We start from the raw sequence: 19,890 nt of genomic DNA on the forward strand, positions 1-19,890 counted from the left end.
GGAAAAATTATTTTTTTCCTACACAAATGAAATATGGATCTAGGAGGAAAAATTATTTTAATAATTCATAGTTATAAAAAATACTTATATTTGATAACAAGTCTCCGTCTTATTTAAAGGTAGAGATATTCTTGAATTCAAACTTCTTCAACATCATCTTCAACTAACTTTGATCAGTTCAAATTTTGAGGAGATTAAAATTAAATAATAATTAAATATCTGATTAATTTGAATATTTTAATAATTTAAACACAACTTTTTATAAATACAAATAAATATTTAAAATTGCATACATATATGTTTTTAATAAAATTAATAAAAAATTTAAGTGACCATAACCACTATATTTTCACGTGGTGGCTCCAACACTGCTCCAACTCTGACCTGACATATATCAAACTATATTCAATAAAATTTAGAGAAACTAATTTATACAAAAAAAATTGAGAAAAAAACAATTTATATGGAATTTGGTATTTTTATCTAGTTTTTAGTTTCATGCAAAAAGGTTTAAATATTGAATTTAACTATAATATATAAATCATATTTATTAATTTTCAAAATGTTTACATAAAAAGTATGAAATTTTTTACCTAAAATGTATGAAGACTTAAACATGATTAGATTTAAAAAGAATAAAATTTTAATTAAAGGAACACAAATTTGAGATAAATAATAGAAAATAAATCTGAAGCACTTGACTAAATATAAAATACTCTATTAGGCACTAATGTATTTTTTTATTATCAGAAATATGTGATATTTTATTAACTAAAAATAAAATATAAAAGGTTAATAAAATTCTAGAATTAGTCCTTACTTTTTACGATTCAATATAAATTTTTATTTAAGTAGAGTTTTTATTTAAAGATAAAGATGGTTTAATTTTTATAAAAATCAAGTGATAAAAATAAAAAATCAATTGTTTCAATTTTTTAGAGGAAAGAACGAATTTTAAATTTTTATTAAAAAGTTATTCATCTATAAAATAAAAGCAATCAATCCCACCTATTAAGCTCAATTGACTAGTTGAGGAATCAATAGAAAAAATAAAAATTATAAAAAATTATAAAACAGTTAATGGAACACCAAAATCATATCAATGTGTAGGTTATATAAGAGGAAAACCAAATACTTGTTGAAGAAGGAAGATAATGGCACACTCACAGAATTTGTTTTTAAAAAAATGAAATGAAATAAACATGAGAGATATGATTCTCATGAGAGTGCTGGTTAGTTAGTAAAAATATTACGGAAAGGATGTTTGAAGAAGATTTCCAAACGAAAAAGTATGAGTTGAGTATAACCACTTGATTATCATCTATGATTTTTATCTCAGTGATCAATTAAAAACTATTTTGTTTTTTTTAAAAAATATATTATAATTTTTTTTTATTTTTTCCCTCCATTTGTTTTGTCTTATCCAACACTCTTTTTTGTTAACATTGTTCTAAACAACACTTATTTATTTAAAACTATTTATAAAAATTAAAATATATTTAGCTCTTTGTTTTTTATTTTGAAGCACCAGTCTTAATAAATATAATATTGTTAGCAAATATACAAATAAATTATAGAAATAAATCAAACACAAAAGTAAATACTATATCGTTATTATCTTTGTAAGAAATCATGAAAAACAAGATCAAGAATGTTAAGTCATATTTTCAGTGGATATATTATAAAAAACATTTTTGAATAGAGGTAATTGAAGAAAAATTTGAGAAAAAGTAGTAGAAAAAAAAAACATGGTAGTTAAAAAGAAAGTGTCAACAGTATAACTCATATCTATCCAGTGGCGGATCCAGAACTTTTCTATGGTGGGGGCTTAAAAATAATGGATATATTTTGACTAAAGAAAAATATTTCAAATTGTTCCAAAATACATAATATAACGACAAAAAAATTTAAAATACAAAAAAGCTTACAATTGTCCTCTACGAGTTTTCATATTTTGAAAATGTTCAATGATTTTTTCATTGTCCACTTCATCAAATATGTCACTCTCTATATATGTAACTAAACAATCATTCAACCACTCATCTCCCATGCGATTGCGTAAACCATTCTTCACAAAATTCATGGCAGAGAAAGATCTTTCAACAGTTGCAGTTGCCACAGGTAAAATCAAAGCTAACCTCACAAGTAAGAATATCATTGGATACACAATATGCTTTTTAGTTTTCACCAACATTTCAGAAAGTTCAGTGATTCCATTTAACTTTGAAAATTTATCATCAGACCGAAGATCTATGATAAAAGTCTCAAGCTGACTATCAAGCACAATAAGCTCCACATGAGAAAATTCTGATGGATAAAACTTAGCCAAATGAATCAACTTCTCCTTATCAAATGCAAAAAATGAATCTCTTGGATTTAAGCTTGCTACACAAAGAAGCAACTCAGTGTTCACCTCGTTAAATCTATTGTTAAGCTCTTGAAGTTGTCTATCAATCACTTCATAAAATAACTCAACTTGAAAACGATGTAGATTTGAAATTTTTTGAGCTTTACGCTTCGATCTTCCTTGTGTAATGAGTGCATCATCCATATTTGGAATGCTAATATTTTATTTCTCACAAAATAATGATACTTCATTTAGTAAAGTATGCCAACCATTATCTCTCATACCTTGTAACCTGCCTTTGCAAACTCTAACTAATGATATAGCATTTACAATATCTTGATCACTTCTTTGCAATGCTTGAGATAAATCATTAGTAATTCCAAATATATTTTTCATCAAGTGCAAGTTAAAAATAAATTCAAAAGACTGTATACTTTTCAATAAATGACAAGCTTCAATTTGTTGATCTGATGATGAGCCATTTTCCTCAACAAATTCGAGGACATCAATTACTGAAGTAAACAAAGAGATCAAGCTAAGTAATGTACCATAATGTGAGCCCCATCTTGTATCTCCAGCACGTTTCAATGTAGCTTCTTGATTAAATCCAGAACCACTAGAAATTTCACCATTCAATAAAGCTTCTTGAACTTTAAGCATTTGACTTTCTCTAAGAATCTCTTGACGTTTACATGAACCTCCAACAATGTTGAATACATTGTTAACCAAACTAAAAAAACAACCAACATCAACTTGCTTCTTGGCAACAGCAACAAGTGCTAATTGAAGTTGGTGAGCAAAACAATGAACATAGAATGCAGAACTATTTTCTTTCAAGATCAAACTTTTCAGTCCATTAAATTCACCTTGCATATTACTAGCCCCATCGTAACCTTGTCCACGCACTCTTGACAAACTTAAATTATGTGTTGCAAACAATGACTCCAATGCTAATTTTAAAGATATAGCACTTGTATTTGCAACATGAACAATACCAAGAAACCGCTCAATGACACTTCCTTTTTTATCAACATAACGCAAAACAACAGACATTTGTTCCTTAGTTGATGTATCTCGAGATTCATCGATTAAAATGGAAAAGAAATCATCTCTAACACTATCAACAATAACTTTGGTGGTCTCACAAGCTGCAGCTGTCACAATGTCCTTTTGAATTGAAGGTGACATTAATTTAAGATTCCCACGAGCATTTTTTAGAATCATATCAAACTCTTTATCATGTATTGAAACTAAATGAATAAGCTCAAGAAAATTACCTTTATTTTTTGAATTAATTTACTCGTCGTGTCCACGAAATGCCAATCCTTGCTTCAATAGGTATCGAATACAATCAATTACTGAAGTCAAATGAATCCTATATTCTCTTTTCATCAAGTCTGATTGTTTACTGATAGCAACTTCAATATGTTGTTTTTGATTCATTAAGGCCTCACAACTTCTCCAAGCTTGATTGTGAGCACTGTTAAAATTTCCAACATGTATATCCAACCTTTCCTTTTTCTTCCAATTTGAAAAACCGTCAATCGGAAAAGCATCACTACTTTTTTGTTCTCCAATATCAGATCTCATGAGATAACAACATAAACAAAATACAGCATCTTTTGAGACACTATATTCTAACCAATTTCCAAATTCTAAAAACCAATCAGGATTAAACTTCCTAAAAAGAGGTCCAATTTTTCTTTTTGGAAAATCATGATCTCTAGGCTGACAAGGTCCTTTTTGCAAATAAGCTCTTCGAATGTTATCTCGGTCATTTGGATGATAACATGAAATTTGTTTCCTCTCTCCTAGATCAGCTGGAAGATTGTTCAAATCAACTTTTAAAAATCTCTTTTCCCCACCAATAATTGACCTTAAAGGTGTTGATAACTTTCTACTTTCAACATTTTCTTGAGACTCTGATGTAAATTTCCTTTTAAAATATCTCTCCATTTCTAGCACACTAAAAAAATATAGAAATTTATATCAAAAAGTGAAAAAGAACATACATTTATCTTAATTCAAATACTCTTTGTTGTTCTTATAATAAACACCTAATAAAAAAACTATTTCTATAATTTTACAATGTTATATTAAACATAAATAAATGGCAAAAATAAATTTATTAAAGAAAAAACATACCTCTATATATCAGTTGCAAATGACTCAATTAGACAAAGTCACAAAACTAAATTAGTGTTGAATTTGAACTCTTGAATGAAATAATGGAAAAGGAAGAAACAAAAAAAAAGTGTTATGTCAAAATATGAGAGTAAACCGTGAGAATTGTGAGAGAGTGTGAATAAAGTTAGGAGAGAGAATGAGTGGAGATTGTAATTGAATTTGAAAAGTTAAAACAATTAAAAAAAATAGAAATAGTAAATGGTAATAATTAAGAAAAAGAATTTGAAGAGTTAAAGTAGGATTGGGTAGTTACAAAGTACACGTTAATTGAATTTGAAAAATTAAAACAATTAAAAAAAATAAAAATAATAAATGGTAATAATTAAGAGAAAGAATTTGAAGAGTTAAAGTAGGATCTGTTAGTTACATAGTACACGTTAGTGAGTTTGTTGAAGTTATATGGGGGCTGAATAAATAATTAATACTAATTATTAAATGAAATTTTTTTCTTTGTGGGGTCATGAGCCCCCACTCTCATCAATGTGTATCCGCCCCTGTATCTATCGTATAAGAACATTTATAGTTTTGGATAAGACACAATTACCCTTGCTTGATTAAATTGCACGTATGGCTTTTTCATTAAAAAGCTGTCTTTTGGTGCCCCACAGTAAAAATGGAACCGGTTCTTTGTGATGCAAACATGCATGCTTCCTTCAATTTCTGTCCAATGTTTCCTAACTATGCTAATTACTCTACCCCTACTTCAAACTATTCTTAGATTTTGGACTGAAGTGTACTTTCTCTTTACATCACACATGACTGCGTAAAGCCTTTTGCAATGCTTCCGAGACGTCACTTCAAGGCAGCTGGGTTTGTTCTACAACCCTACTCTATCACTTCCTTCATGTTTAGATCTCTAAAGAGTTCCTTCAACAAATTAGTACTCTTCTTTTTCTTTCTCTTTCTCTTTCTCTTCTTGCTCTTCATCTTCCTTCTATTTCTCTAACTGTTTTTTATTTTGTTATTTGGGTTTTCGGTGTGCAAATCGGTTGGATTGATATTTTAGTGTTTCTAACAGTGTGAATTGGTTTACATGCTCTTAGCCACTTCCATAGAAGAAGACCCTCCTTCTTGCTTTATCACTTCTATTTTGTTTTTGTTTGTTTTTCTTAAAAAAAAATTGAAAATTTCTTTATAGACCTCCCTACTTTCTTGGTCACCCCTGGTGAAAAACCAAAAATACCCCTACTTCGGAAATGCATTTCCGAAGTAATTTTTTTTCAAAATTTTTCCAGAATTCGGAAATGCACTTCCGAAAACATGAAATTAGAGTGTTTTCGGAGATGAATTTCCGAAAACCCCCATTTTTGGGAATTTCGGAAATATACTTCCGAAAAATGTATACCCAGAACAACTTCCATGGTTGAAAAAAACATAACTTCAAGATCTTGTTATGTTAGTTTACGGTTTCTCTTTCACGTTTCATGTAACTTTTTTTTCGTTTTCATTTTAGTTACATTTTACATTGGGTTATACTACTAATGACAAACAGAAGAAGCCCTTTTGTTATACTTCTTTGATTTTTGTTGTTGTTCTCCTCTAACATGTTTAATGTACAATGATGATGTTGTTGTTGTTGGGAGTATTTGATGGATTAACAATATACAATCTTAGTTTTACATTTTGTTTTCTAGCTAATCCCTTTAGATATAGTTCTAATCTGTAGTGATTATTATGCAACTGTGATGGAGTTTTTTTTCAGATTTCATATAGAATCTATTGTCTTGAGTGGTGCAAGAGCTAATAATTAGGTAGAAAGTGCAGAGAAATGCTGGCCAACCTTTCTGGATCTGCTTACTGCTAGCGAAGAGGAAAAAGAATGCTTGTTGCTCTGGGTAAGTATTTTTCGGAAGTATACTTCCGAAATTTCCAAAAATGGGTGTTTTCGGAAATGCATCTCCGAAAACACCCCCATTTGATATTTTCAGAAGTGCATTTCTGAATTCTGAAAAAAAATTTAAAAAAAATTATTTCGGAAATGCATTTCCGAAGCAGGGGTATTTAGGGGTTTTCGCTGGGGGTGAGCCCCATAGGGAGGTGGATAAAGAAATTTTCAAAAAATTAGGGTTTTGATTTTGTTTTTGTGTTTTTGTGGTTGATTTGATGATTTTGTGGTTACTTTTTCAGGATATAATCAAACATTTCTTATTTCTTCGGCTATGGTTCCTGTTTAATTGATTTTCATAACAGTTCAATGTTTTTTTTACATATTTGCTGCAATGTTTTGATGTTGTGTATGTTTTGCTGCAATGTTTTTTTACTTATTTCTCCATGTATGGTTCCTGTTTATTGATTTCACATGCAATCTTAAATAGTGCTTCAGATAAGAAAATTTAAGAGTGCTCTGATATTTATAATTAGTTTTAAGATGATGAGAAAACTAACTTAGTTATTCATTTGTTTGCAATATAGTGTGAGGAAGCTTACAAATATTTATCAAAGTCTTTGCTCAATGGTATTAGAATAGTGAGTGGTTCATTGATGGCTCATGTGCTTAAATCTTAACCTGGACAAGCATTCATAAAGATGCTCCCAGGAGAGGTTCTGTTGGCTTCCCTCGACGCAGTTAGTAAGTATGACTTTCATTATACTAACGAAATTAACCTTTCTGTTCATAAAAATGTAAGGACCGAACAAATAAATTTTAAATTAGTGTTTTTAGAATTAGACCTGACCGATTGATTCAACCAAAAATTGGTTAGTCTTTCGATTAGTTCAACCATAATTTGTTCTAACGGATCGATTAGCATGAACTTGATACTATATCTCTTTTAACGCAAAAAAACAAGGTTTTTGAAGTAGCTGAAAAAAAACTTTTTCTGCTATGTGACATATTTTATTCTAATATAAATTAAAATTCTATTCATACCCAGGATTCAAACCTGGGACTATTATGTAACCAAGAACCATGTCCAACCAACTGAACTACTGCTTTTTCTTGATTTTTATTGTTTCAAACTCAAGTTATATTTAACAAGTTAATACTAACAATATATTAACTAATAATCTGGGCTTTAAAAAATATACTAACAATATGTTAAAAAATTTATAAAACGTTTACATTAAAAACTGGGCTCTGTAACAATATATATTTTTATTATTTTTCAAATTTGTATATATTACAAATTTATATATATTACAAATTTATTATTAAAAACTGGGCAATAATTTTAACGTTAAGATAATGTTAATATTTGTAAAATGTTAAACGTTGATATTTATAAATATTAATATTTGTAAAATGTTAAAAAATTAATATTTATAAAATGTTTAAAATGTTAAAAAATTTATTAAACATTTTTATTAACATTTTTATTTACGTTTTTATTAACGTTTTTATTTTATTAACATTTTTATAATTATTAACGTTTTTATCTTATTAATATTTTTATTTTATTAACATTTTTATAATTAATACAGCTATTGTATATATTAACTAAATAAACCTTTTCTCTTAATTAATATAATAACATAATCTTATTGTATATATTAACTAAATAAAATAAATATAGATAATGCAATAATTATAAAACTAATTATATTTTTCAATTATAAAACTGAGCAATAATTAATAATTAAAAAAACTGGTAAAAAAACGTTAATTAAAAACGTTTATTAAAATTATTAAATAATATATTTATATAATTATAAAGAAACGTTAATTAAAAAATTATTAAAAAAACATTTAAATAAAATTATTAAAAAACACGTTTATATAAATTATAAAAACTGAATAAAAACTTTAATTAAAAACGTTAATTAAAAATGTTTATTAAAATTTTTGAAAAAAATGTTTATATAAAATATTAAATAATACATTTATATAATTATTAAAAAATTATTATATGTACAGTAACTTTTTAATATTTAATAATATACAACGTTAATTAACTTTTTAATATTATATATTATTAGTAACTTATTAATATCCTAAAATGCTGTATACAATGTTAATTTTACTAAAATGTTGTATATTAATAAAATGTTGTATATAATTTAAAATGTTGTATATTGTTAGTATTAACTTGTAAAATATAAGTTGAGTTTGAAACAATAAAAATCAAGAAAAAGCAGTAGTTCAATTGGTTGGACATGGTTCTTGGTTACATAACAGTCCCAGAATTTTTTTAATAGGAGGAAAAATCAATTTTCGCTACTATTGCAGGGGTGAAAGCCATTTAACCCATAAAAATATATATAAAATTGAGTGTTATTGTTTCATTTACGGTTAACTTCATTACATTTAAAGAATCACTACTAGAAATACACGTATTTCCTGCGGAATTACCTGCGGAATTTTGTTAAATTTCCGCAGGAAACGTGTTTCCTGCGGATTTATGTCCCCAGCTAAAACCTTCGTGGGTAATATTTTTCGCAGGTAATTCCGCAGGAAACAATGTGCAGGTAAATCCGCAGGTAAATTTGCAGGAAATGTCTATCCACAGGTAAATCCGCAGGAAATTTCTTTCTGAAATTAAATAATTTTTTTATTTTAATAAACTTTTGAACCATTATATATATTTAACTATAATATAAAATAAAACTATAATTTTCAATTTAAATTAAACTTGAATTCATAGAACATAATTGGTAAGAAGTACTTACATAGTCATTACTAAAAATGACTCAAAAAATCAAGTTATTACTAATCATTTGTTTGACAGGTTAAAAAGATAATACAATCCAAAAACTAAGTCAAAATGAAAAAAATACAAATCAAAATTCATTACTAAGGTCTTCTTCATCTGTTTCATCGACGACATCTTCATTTGTGTGATCACTTTCATTAATGGGTTGTGGTGGATGATGTGATCACTTTCATTAATGGGTTGTGGTGGATGAGAAGAAGACCCAACATATCCTAAATGATTCATTAAAAATGAAATTTTATTATTCGCTTCGGCCATCTTTTCTTCCTGTCGATGCAATTGTTGCCTCATCACCATCTTCTCTTGTCCTTGTCTTTGCAACGATGCATTTAAGGCATGGACTTGACTTCTCAAAACATCAACCTCTTGAGAGTCACTTGAAAGACTTGAGGGTTTCTTTGATACAGAAACCAAAGTCTTAGATGCGGTTCCAAGACCAAATACCCTATTCCCTTTCTTCTTTCCAACCGACTCTACCCATATATCCAAATCAGGTGGCATTTCATTAGTTGGTTGACTATCAGCTTCGTCCTCTCCTGGAATAGTTGGATTCTGAGAAGAAATCTCCAACTTTTTCTGTTCAAATTTATCCTAAAAGAAAATTGAAAAAAATAGTAAGGAACTAAATTCAATAAAAGTGATATTTTCCAAAAGACTTGTGTGTAGATTTAAAATTCAATCAAATTAACACTTCCCGAAATACTTATATATGCAGATTCAGCATGAACTCCAACCCAACTTTGATCCTTTTTCCGATGTGTGCGAAAATAGAACTCGGTCAATGATGGATCTGCACCCTTTTCCTTTCTCTACAAATTACAAAAGAAATAGAACTCAATAATTTTATGTATCAAAGTATATGATATTGGTATAGTGATACTTAACATGTCAAATTATACTCATATTCTCCAGTGTCTCTAACCAAAACGAGAACACTGATCAATAATTAAAAACAGAATTGTCTATATCCTATGTACAGTTAGTTAATTCAAAACACCACCTGCAACAACCATCCTGCAAATTGTTGCTACTGGACAAAGAGTATGAAGATTTAATCCATATTATTGATAACTTAATTCAAAATTATATATGAACACACGTTCTATAAATGAAACTGCACCTTCTATAAACCATACACAACAACGTTGAAAAATATTCAAAGTTATTGACTTGTTATGTCAACTTTCACACTTCACAAAGAAACAGTTCAATCATGGTTACTTCTAAGTAGAACTCACATCTTATTCCACTTCATATATGTTTCTCTTTTACTATCGTATCAAACTATTAAGTAGATTATGATTCAGTTCATTAACTAAAAGACTATTCGATTATTTAATAACAGTTCGGTTCGATTATGTGATTTCCCTACTAGAACTCACATCTTATTCCACTTCATATATGGATCTCCCTACTAGAAAGATAAACTTACTTTCTCATCCCTTTGGACTCCATTACAAGCAAACAAATATATTTTCAGATTTCTTAAAGGTGATAGTTAATTCTCTTTATTTCATATAAAAAATTAATAGATTTACTAGTTTGCTTCTAATTTAGATAATTGTATTTCTAACTTTTACTCCCTACCAACATTATATGTCTGTTCGATGATAGAGCTTGTGGATTTATAAATGGTCTGGTAGTGTGCCATGTATGTCACTATACTATAAACTAGATTTTCCTTCTTTGACTATGTTTATAAAAATGCTTTATAAATTCATCTTCCCACAAAGCAAAAGACCAAATCTTTCAGAAGTTAAATCTCTAAACACAATCCCTATAATTGATTTGAGTTACTCTCATGACAACAACCATTCATCCTTGGATACTAAACTTCAAAATTAACAAGTCAGTATATTTTCTGTACCGAAATATAATGAAAAACATATAATACATACCATTCTTTTCCAATGCAAACGATGAGGAATAGACCCTCCGGTGTGAAGAGATGCGCCATCCATAGAAGACCGGTTTCTTTTATTCGTCTCAGATGTTTTTTTAAACTTTAACGAATTCCAATGTTCCAATAATTGCTGCCACACATCAGCTCCCATCCAACCCGGTCTATACTCCAAGTCTTTGCGAACATCTTGTAGTAGTTGAGACATCTTTGCTGCACCTCTTCTTTCAAAGTTACGTCGCACCGTAACCTTGTGTTCCGGTGGCCATGAAAACTTTTTCTGTATTAAAAAAACCATGTATTGTGAGCATTGTTTAGTGATCATTCTTATAATTTTTATCAAACCTTGTTCATTGCGTTTATCATCAGATACAAAGACTAACTCTAAGAGTCCTAATTCCTAACACAAATTCTCATCACAAAAATGGCAGTGTCTTTATCGAGAAAAATATCCAAATTATCATTGTCCTAGGCTGCTAACCTAGAAGAAATTTAGCTTAAGATCTATAAACATATTCAACTATCAAACAATAAAAAAGAACAATCTATAAACATAGGCAACAGTTTAACATACCACAAATTCTTGAAGTAGAAGCCGTAGAATGTTTTCTAGAAAAATGTTCTCATCTTGGGCCAATTTTGTTTGTTTCTGTTAAATCACAAATCAAAACAAACAAACAAAAATCACAACCTTTAATAATGTCAAATCAAAGTTACTACAAAAGAAACTAAACACTTCAATTCTGCACCAGATTACAGCTGTTATAGATTGATTGGCTTATAATTGTCCTATTATATGACTACCAACCAAAACAAAACCATATTTGGAGAAGCAAGTAATGTTTAACGAGCACCAGTCATAAGATTATCAAATGCAACATCAGATATTTGTAAAAGCCAATAGGACTTGAGATTTATTTTTGTTTACTTTATTTACTATGAATTAATATTTCCAAAATGTCTAATCAGCTTTCTCAAATATAGGCGTACACACTATCTATACGTTTATATAACTTCAATTAATCGAATTGTGTAAAAAAAAATTTCAATTAATCGAATGAAAAATGTAGAACATAAAATCCAAGATACATGACATATGGTCCTTGTATACGAAGCTATAGTAAAATTTATGCCGGCAGTTTCGACCCAAAATTTCTTCTCGTGTGTATTCTGTAAGCTCAAGAAAGCTATCTGATGCAAATATCTGTAAAGAAACCAACAATAATCACTCATAAGGTATGATATCAGCACACATAACAAGTTTCATACTTTATAGTCACATGATATCTAGCATCTTTTGTGAATGTAAGTTAAACTTAAAAGTTTAATATGTACTAGGTGAATAAAAGAAGATGATAAAGTATGCTTCTAAGACAATCAGTTATCATTTTCAAGGAAAGATAGCACCAATTGCTCCAAAAAAAATTAAAAAGAACATTAATTAATCTTACTATAGGACAATCTGGAAGTCTAGGATCAGAAATCACAAAATTCTTTTCTATCATTTCCAATGTGGTTGCTAAATCAATTCCTTGCCTTATATCCTTTCCAATGTGATTAGAATTTGCATGATTAGAGACATCATTAGGGAAAATAAATTCATCAGCACAACTTGAGGGTAGTTATAAAATCATTACTCACTGCCATACCAAGAGCCTTAAGCCCTTCACCAGTTACAAGACAACAACTTTGAAGCCTAAGACTAAAATCATTTCAACAAACACCTTGTTTACAAAAATCACATAAGTTTATATTCAACCTAACTTAAAATCATCTAATTTCAGAAATGAATAGGAACAAATTTACCACATCAGAAAAACAGGAACAAAACCCTAGCTATGGAAACTGAAACTCTTGTAACATTCATGATTTCAATTGATTTTTAGCTTAAGCCATAACTTGATAGCACTGGTATTTCTTATTAAAGTGTGAAGATGCGGTGATGGGACTCCGAGGAACGAAATGTATATAATGTTAAGAGAATACCTGAGTTGAAGTGTGAAGATGAAGAAGACCACAACGCTAGGCTCCGGCGAGATTGTGGCAACAGAACACCGGCGAAGATGCGGTGATGGGCCGGCTACGACTATGGCGAGGTTGCGGCGAAGAACGTTGAGTTTTGAGGTTTAGGTTTTTGAGTTTTACGTTTTTGAGCAGTAACAAGGTTTTTGAGTCTTAACGTTTTTTTAGTCTTAGTTTTCATCAAATATAATTTCTTTCCAATTTTTTTTTAGTTTTTTAATTTTATTTTTAAAAAACTTTGATACCTATTGTTTTTATATAATTTTTTTTATTTTATTTTTTAAAAACTATTATATCAATTATTAAAAATTTGCATACCATTTATTTATTTTATTAAAAATTAAGATTAAAAATAAGATTAAAATTAAGACTAAAATTAAAATTAAAAATTAACTAAAATACATTATAAAAATAATTAATAACATAGAAAAAATTATGATTAAAAATAAAAATTAAACTAAATAAAAAAATACCATAAAAATAATTAATAAAAGAGAAAAAATAATGATTAATTTTTTTATAAATTAAAATATTGAAATATGTTAAATCCGCAGGTAAATTCGCAGGAACATTTTCTGCGGATTTACCTGCGGATTTTGTGTTAAAATAGATATTCGCAGGAAATTCCGCAGGTAACTTTCCTGCGTAATTACCTGCGGAATTTATATTTTTGTTAGATATTTTGTTTAAAATATACATTTCGCAGGAAAATTCGCAGGTATACCTGCGGAATTTTCTGCCAATGTTGGATCCGCAGGAAACTTCTTTTATTTAGGAAAATCCCAGAAAATTCCGCAGGTATACCTGCGGAATATTTTCCGCAGGAAATTCCGCAGGTAGTACGTGTATTTCTAGTAGTGAATATTGTTTAAGTTTTTAAGTTGTTGAATGAGCCTCTAGAATTTTTGCATTCGTTTGTTATTTTACTCATTATTAAAACAATTTTGTTTTTCTTTTAAAAATATGTCTAATGTAAATAATAAATTTTATTCGTAATACAATTTTATTTTTCTTTTAAAAATATGTCTTATAAATATTATTATTTTGGTAAACAATTTTGTTTTTCTTATTTATATTTTTATTACATTTTGAAAACAAAAATGTACGTACCATACCTTTACCTGTGCGAACGCACATGTAACACACCAGTACCGTGTGAGCGCACAGGTAACCATACTACAATTCGTGCAAACGCACGGGTAATACACCAGTACTGTGTGAGTGCACGGGTAAACAGGCCAAAATTCGTGTGAACGCACCAGTAACAAGACTAAAATTCGTGTGAGCGCACGGGTAACAAACCAGTATCCGTGTGAACGCACGGGTAATCAGGTCAAAATGTGTGTGAACGTACGGGTTATTACACATGAAAATCCGTACGAATTCAAATACAAGAAATATGTGATATTTTATTATTATTTATGTGGAAGCTATCGGCAATGTCTGCGCCATACCAACCAGCCAGCTTCCTGTTCCATGTGTGAAAGGAGATAGAATATCCATCATGATTCCAGAAGATGAATACCTTTTGGGTTTGGAATCTTGCAAGCATAACTTACATGGAAGAATACTTTGGCCAAAAGGTTCCACTCCCATCACTGTGCAACAACTCAAATCTAAGCTTCAAGAGTTATGGACTTCTTTACCAAAATGGGGGGTAACTTCCCTCGGTAAGGGATTCTATGAATTCTCTTTCTCTAGCCTCGAAGATGTTCGCAGAGTTCGATTATCGCTTGCATGGAATTTGAACCCAGGTATCCTCAAGCTTTTCCCATGGTTAAAAGATTTTTTTCCAGCAAATATGAAACAAAGCTCCACCCAGGTTTGGGTTCGAATTCACGGATTGGCTCAGGAATACTGGAGACCTAAAATCTTGTTCACAATTTCCAGCAGTATCGGGATGCCTATATGCATTGATTCATCATCCAACAAACCCCTGCTTGAACGTTCATTTGGACATTTTGTCTATGTTCTTGTGGATATAGATCTCTTGAAGGAATTGCGTGACAAAATTCTAGTCGAAAGGGTTGGTTTCGCATTCTTTGTTGATATAGAATATGAGAAACTCCCTGATTTTTGCAGTTTCTGTAAGCTTATGGGTCACACCATCCACACCTGCAAAAGAAAACAAAGCTCTGAACATCAACTTAAAACCAAAAACACAGATCAAAACAACAATTTCTTGCAACCAAATCCGACTCCTCGCTGTAAAGAGATAATCATTGAACAAACTCCTCCTGATAGAGGACAGACAAGTGGAACTATTAAAGATGTCGAAGCAAGCAAAGTGGTTCAGAACTCTTCGACGGTTTTGGACAAACCAACAACGGCAGAGAGAAATACACAGGAAATAATACATAGACTGGATGTTAACAACAATCAAAGAGGGAACCATAACACCTTCTATCGCTATCGCGAAAATTAACAGAGTCACCACTAACATAATTATCCTGAAAAGGAAGGGAATGCCAGCAAACAACAAAACAAAACAACGGTCTCACGACCAGAGAAAAAGGGTAAGGGAGTCGGTTACGCGAGGGGAAGGTGCTAGCACCCCTCGCGCCCATCGTACTCGATGGTATCCACGCTTGTGTCTAAAACTATGGGTGTGTAAGCAAACTGCGCTAACCTGGACTAAAATGCATGCAAAATGTAGGGAAAAGAAATAGTTATACTCGCACGGGCCCTACCCCGCTGCCTACGTATCCTTTTTGAGGAATCAGAGGTACCGTAGCTCGGCTAACTAGTTTCTGTTTGTTTTTGTGTTTTTTAGGTGAACGAGTTACATTCACACTCCGCCGCTCGACCTTTGGAGACTTATGCTTGGGAATGGAGCAGAAATAACAAGTTCTTAAGAAAAGAAAATCAAAGAGTTTGGTTTGTGTTTTAAAGAATGCATGAGGAAAACCTAAGCTAAGGGGGGAAAGCTTGCTACCTAATGTTATCATACAAAGGGTACAAGTCTAAACGAAACTAACAACCTACGGGGAAAAGGCGAAAGCAAACAATAATATCACACAAACGAGCTCCGCTCATAAAGCAAACAAACCAACGACACTGACCGAATGGTAGAAAGGCGGTCCCACCATAGCCAAGGGGAGCAACTCAACCCAAGTCAACCAAGCATTAGACCTTGCAAAAATGATCGGGCCATAGACAAGAGGAGCGATTCCCTCTCAGCAACCAAGCCGTCACGGATCGTAAAGGAAAATGGTGCGTGCGTACACCGAGCATCAACGTTGAGCGACGCGAGCTATAAGAAGTGCGGGGGTCCGATTGCATGAACCCTTTTCCTGACATACTCGATAACAAGATCTTGCGCAGGTTCAGAAGCGAGCAACGCATAGCGTGCGCATACCGAACAAACTCGATGAGACTGGGCGGGGGTTGATTGCTAACCCTCTCCGCATGCCTTCCATGAGGACTTAACGGAGTGCCATATAGGACTTATTACACCGTGACTCCCTGCTGCAAAGCACAAATGTAAACACACCAACAAAAACAGAGCCTCTTTCGAGGACTTGGCCAGATGCATGTCTAGGTCCTACTTCTCATGTTAAAGGATGATGCGAGAAAGCGATAAAGTGCGAGAGAAATAAAATGAAACGGAATCAATACCAAACGGATGATGATCCGTAAACTAAAGCGAAGAGAGCAAGTAAACTAGGATCCCGCGAGCGAGCTAGCAAAGCAAAAGCAAATAGTCAGCACACCGATTAGCCATGAAAGCACACAAAGGTCGACATGCGCGTCGAGCACAATCACAATACACCTGCAAGAGGAACAAGCAAACCAAACGAGCAGATATAAAGTAATAAAGACGTGTCTCCAGGATGAGAACACGAAGCAAGCGAATGAAATCGTGTCTCGCAAGTAAAGCGGAACACTCATAGAATAAGCATCGATCGGTGACCGTCCAAAAGCCTCGCACACTAGCACACAAGTTAGAGATAACAAACATCGCAATCGGAATTACGTTGGTGCTTTACACCGAAAAAGGATGACGAAATGAGAAATTTGACATTAATACACTTTTAAAACATAAATCGAGCGAAAGTAAGATAACAACCAGAAATAACACTCAAATGTTAGTCAAATATGTACACAAGTATTATGAAAATCAAAGCAAGTATTTACAAGTCAAAAGGTACACCGAAACGGTAAAAATCGGGTAAAAACGATAAAAACTAAACTTGTCGGAATTAAACCAAAATTTTATGGTAAGCTAGAAACATGCCAAAGAACTCAAATATGCGGTCGGAATTTATTAAATCGGCTCGGAAGCACGATTTCCGAAATGGGGCAGTAGCGAAAACGATAAAAAAAGTCGGTCGAAACCGAAAATAAATCTCACCATCAACTTCGGAAGCATTATTCTACTCAAGAAACATTATTCACATTCGCAAACATTCAACACGGTTCAAGAGTTATGACATTTTGAAGTAAAGCCGACACACCGCGCGTAAATAGCAAAACCAAGCAAAACGCGACGAAAACACAAAACAGAAAAATGCAGCACCTCAATAACTACTAGTAGTACAAGGAAACACCAATTTAACACTTAGAAACAAGCCACAACCAAAATCAACAAGTTCTATGTCAAAAGAAAACAATTAAATGTCAAATTTCATGAGTTGTGAAGATGGAAGTATAGTGTAAAGGGAACAAGTGAAAATTCTGCATAATTGTGATGCTAAAACAGTCCCATAAATGCTCTTAAAACACATATAAACTCAAGAGAAAGTCTCACCACAATAGCACAAAGATAGCACATGTTTACAAGTAGAAATATGACATGAAAACATGGTTTCAAGTAGCAATTAAAGTATCAAATTTGCTGCACTTTATTGATGAAAACCAGTCCCCAAAAAAGCCTTAAAATCATTACCAAACTCAATACAAAGTTTCATATAAGTTGGCAAGAGATAACATATACTTGTAAGTGAAATTGGACATGAAAACATGGTTTTAAGTGGTAGAAACAACCCAAATACAACCAAAATCAACTCCCTTTTTATGAAACATTTTCATATGATAAACTCAAGTATTAGCACAAAACAAATATTAGACAATCATGAAACAAGTCCCAACGACACTAGTTTTATCACATTTTTAACAAACATCAAAACCAAATTATGGCCAAGAGAATCAACCAATACCACACTTGTTCAACATAGTCAACAACTTGAATTACTAACAATCAAACACTAAGTGTTACTCACAATAAAACCAAATCAATTAGTCAAATATTCACATAAACATGACATGAGTTGAATTTCCAGCATTTGCATATTTTAATCACATTACTCTTATTCAAAATAACATGTCAACAACAACAACACACTATGATCAAACTTCCAACATCATTTATACACTTGAATCACCACTAAAAGGTTACAAAATCAACAACAATTCATGGATAGGTATCAACAATTAAGCACAAATCCAACACTAACCATTATTTCAACAATTATATTCAAAATAAGTCTCACAACTATTCCATCAAACATGTAGTGTGCATCTTTTAGATTCATGAATAGTTGGAACAAGTTATCAACACAATCAACAACACAACTCATGAAGATCAACAATTATCACATTCAAGATTATCACCAATTCAACAATTCAACATAAACATCATCAATTATCAATTGTCAAATTCAAGTAGCATATTAATTCATATTAACATGCAACAAATACTAACATCAAACAAGGATTGAAGTGAATTTACCAGATCAAACGAAGAGATCAAGATCGGATGAACACGAACACGACGCGAACACGACATGAACACGAACGCGAAATCCAAGAGATGTGGAAAGGGGGAGCGGCGCGCAAGATCCTAGGGAGAGAGGGAGATCCGAATTTGATTATCAATGAGAAAAGAGATTCTTCACTCTTGCTTTGATCTTCATTTGTTCTTGAGATTTGATCTTGAATTGATGAAGATTGATGAAGGTTTTGAGTAATTTGTGTGTTTTGATTGTGAGAGAATTGAGAGAGAATGAGAGAAAGTGTTTTTGATATTTTTTTGGGAATTGAAAAATGAGAGTCCTTCCTCTGATTTGTGAAGAGCAAAATGTTTATATATTATCAACGCGAAATGTCCAAATTGCCCTCGGTGCGTCTTATTTTGACTCGTTTTTAAGGAAACTCGATTCGACTCTGAATTCCGGAACGAAACCAATGCCACTATGAAGATGACCAAATTCTTGACTCGTCGCCGCGAGAATCGTCTCAATCCGATAAGCGATGAAGAAATTACGCGCATTTGAATGACGAGAAACGTCGATCCATCTGGTGCGACTGTGCAGAATTTTGTGAGTACCGCTCAAAGAACTCGATAAAACCCTATCTTCGGCTCAGAATCTGAACAAGCATGTGTGACAAAGAATCGAAGCTAACGAAATTTCCGAGAAAATGCCGCCAGAATGGACTTCATACGACAAAAATCGAAGGAGTTATGAATTTTCGAACCCGGCGCGACATACCCGAAAACACACTTTTTTACCGAAACAACGCGATGATCCTTAAAATTCTGGGAGTTTTCCGTGCATAATTGGCCCTCGGTCTGAACGTATGAAATCTTGGTAATGATGGTACGGAGCTCCAGTTAAATTTTCAAGCGAATCCGACGAGCGGATTGTGAGATATGAATTTTCCGAGGCCCGAAACCCTATATTCAGCACCGTTTTTCACTGCGAAACCTCAAGTAATTTGCAAATCTGACAATCTTCCTCAAAGAATTGGCTTCCGAGCCGAACACGAAAGTTGTAGATATCGTC

At 31.7% G+C, this 19,890-nt stretch overlaps 2 protein-coding genes across 2 annotated transcripts; one reads left to right on the plus strand and one right to left on the minus strand.

Moving 5' to 3' along the window:
- Positions 1–1,924: 1,924 nt before the first annotated feature.
- LOC131614290 (uncharacterized) lies at positions 1,925–9,684 on the minus strand. The gene is made up of 6 exons (XM_058885899.1): positions 9,248–9,684; positions 3,757–4,313; positions 2,985–3,252; positions 2,782–2,936; positions 2,613–2,703; positions 1,925–2,561 (listed from the first exon to the last, which is right to left on the minus strand). The coding sequence occupies exons 1-6, from the start codon at positions 9,682–9,684 to the stop codon at positions 1,925–1,927; spliced, it is 2,145 nt and encodes a 714-aa protein (XP_058741882.1).
- Positions 9,685–14,609: 4,925 nt separating this feature from the next.
- Positions 14,610–15,530, plus strand: LOC131614291 (uncharacterized). Its single transcript, XM_058885900.1, has one exon. The coding sequence runs from the start codon at positions 14,610–14,612 to the stop codon at positions 15,528–15,530; it is 921 nt and encodes a 306-aa protein (XP_058741883.1).
- The last annotated feature ends 4,360 nt before the right edge of the window (positions 15,531–19,890 follow it).

The sequence above is a fragment of the Vicia villosa genome, linkage group LG6 (genome assembly GCF_029867415.1).
Source record: "Vicia villosa cultivar HV-30 ecotype Madison, WI linkage group LG6, Vvil1.0, whole genome shotgun sequence".
Taxonomy (NCBI): domain Eukaryota; kingdom Viridiplantae; phylum Streptophyta; class Magnoliopsida; order Fabales; family Fabaceae; genus Vicia; species Vicia villosa.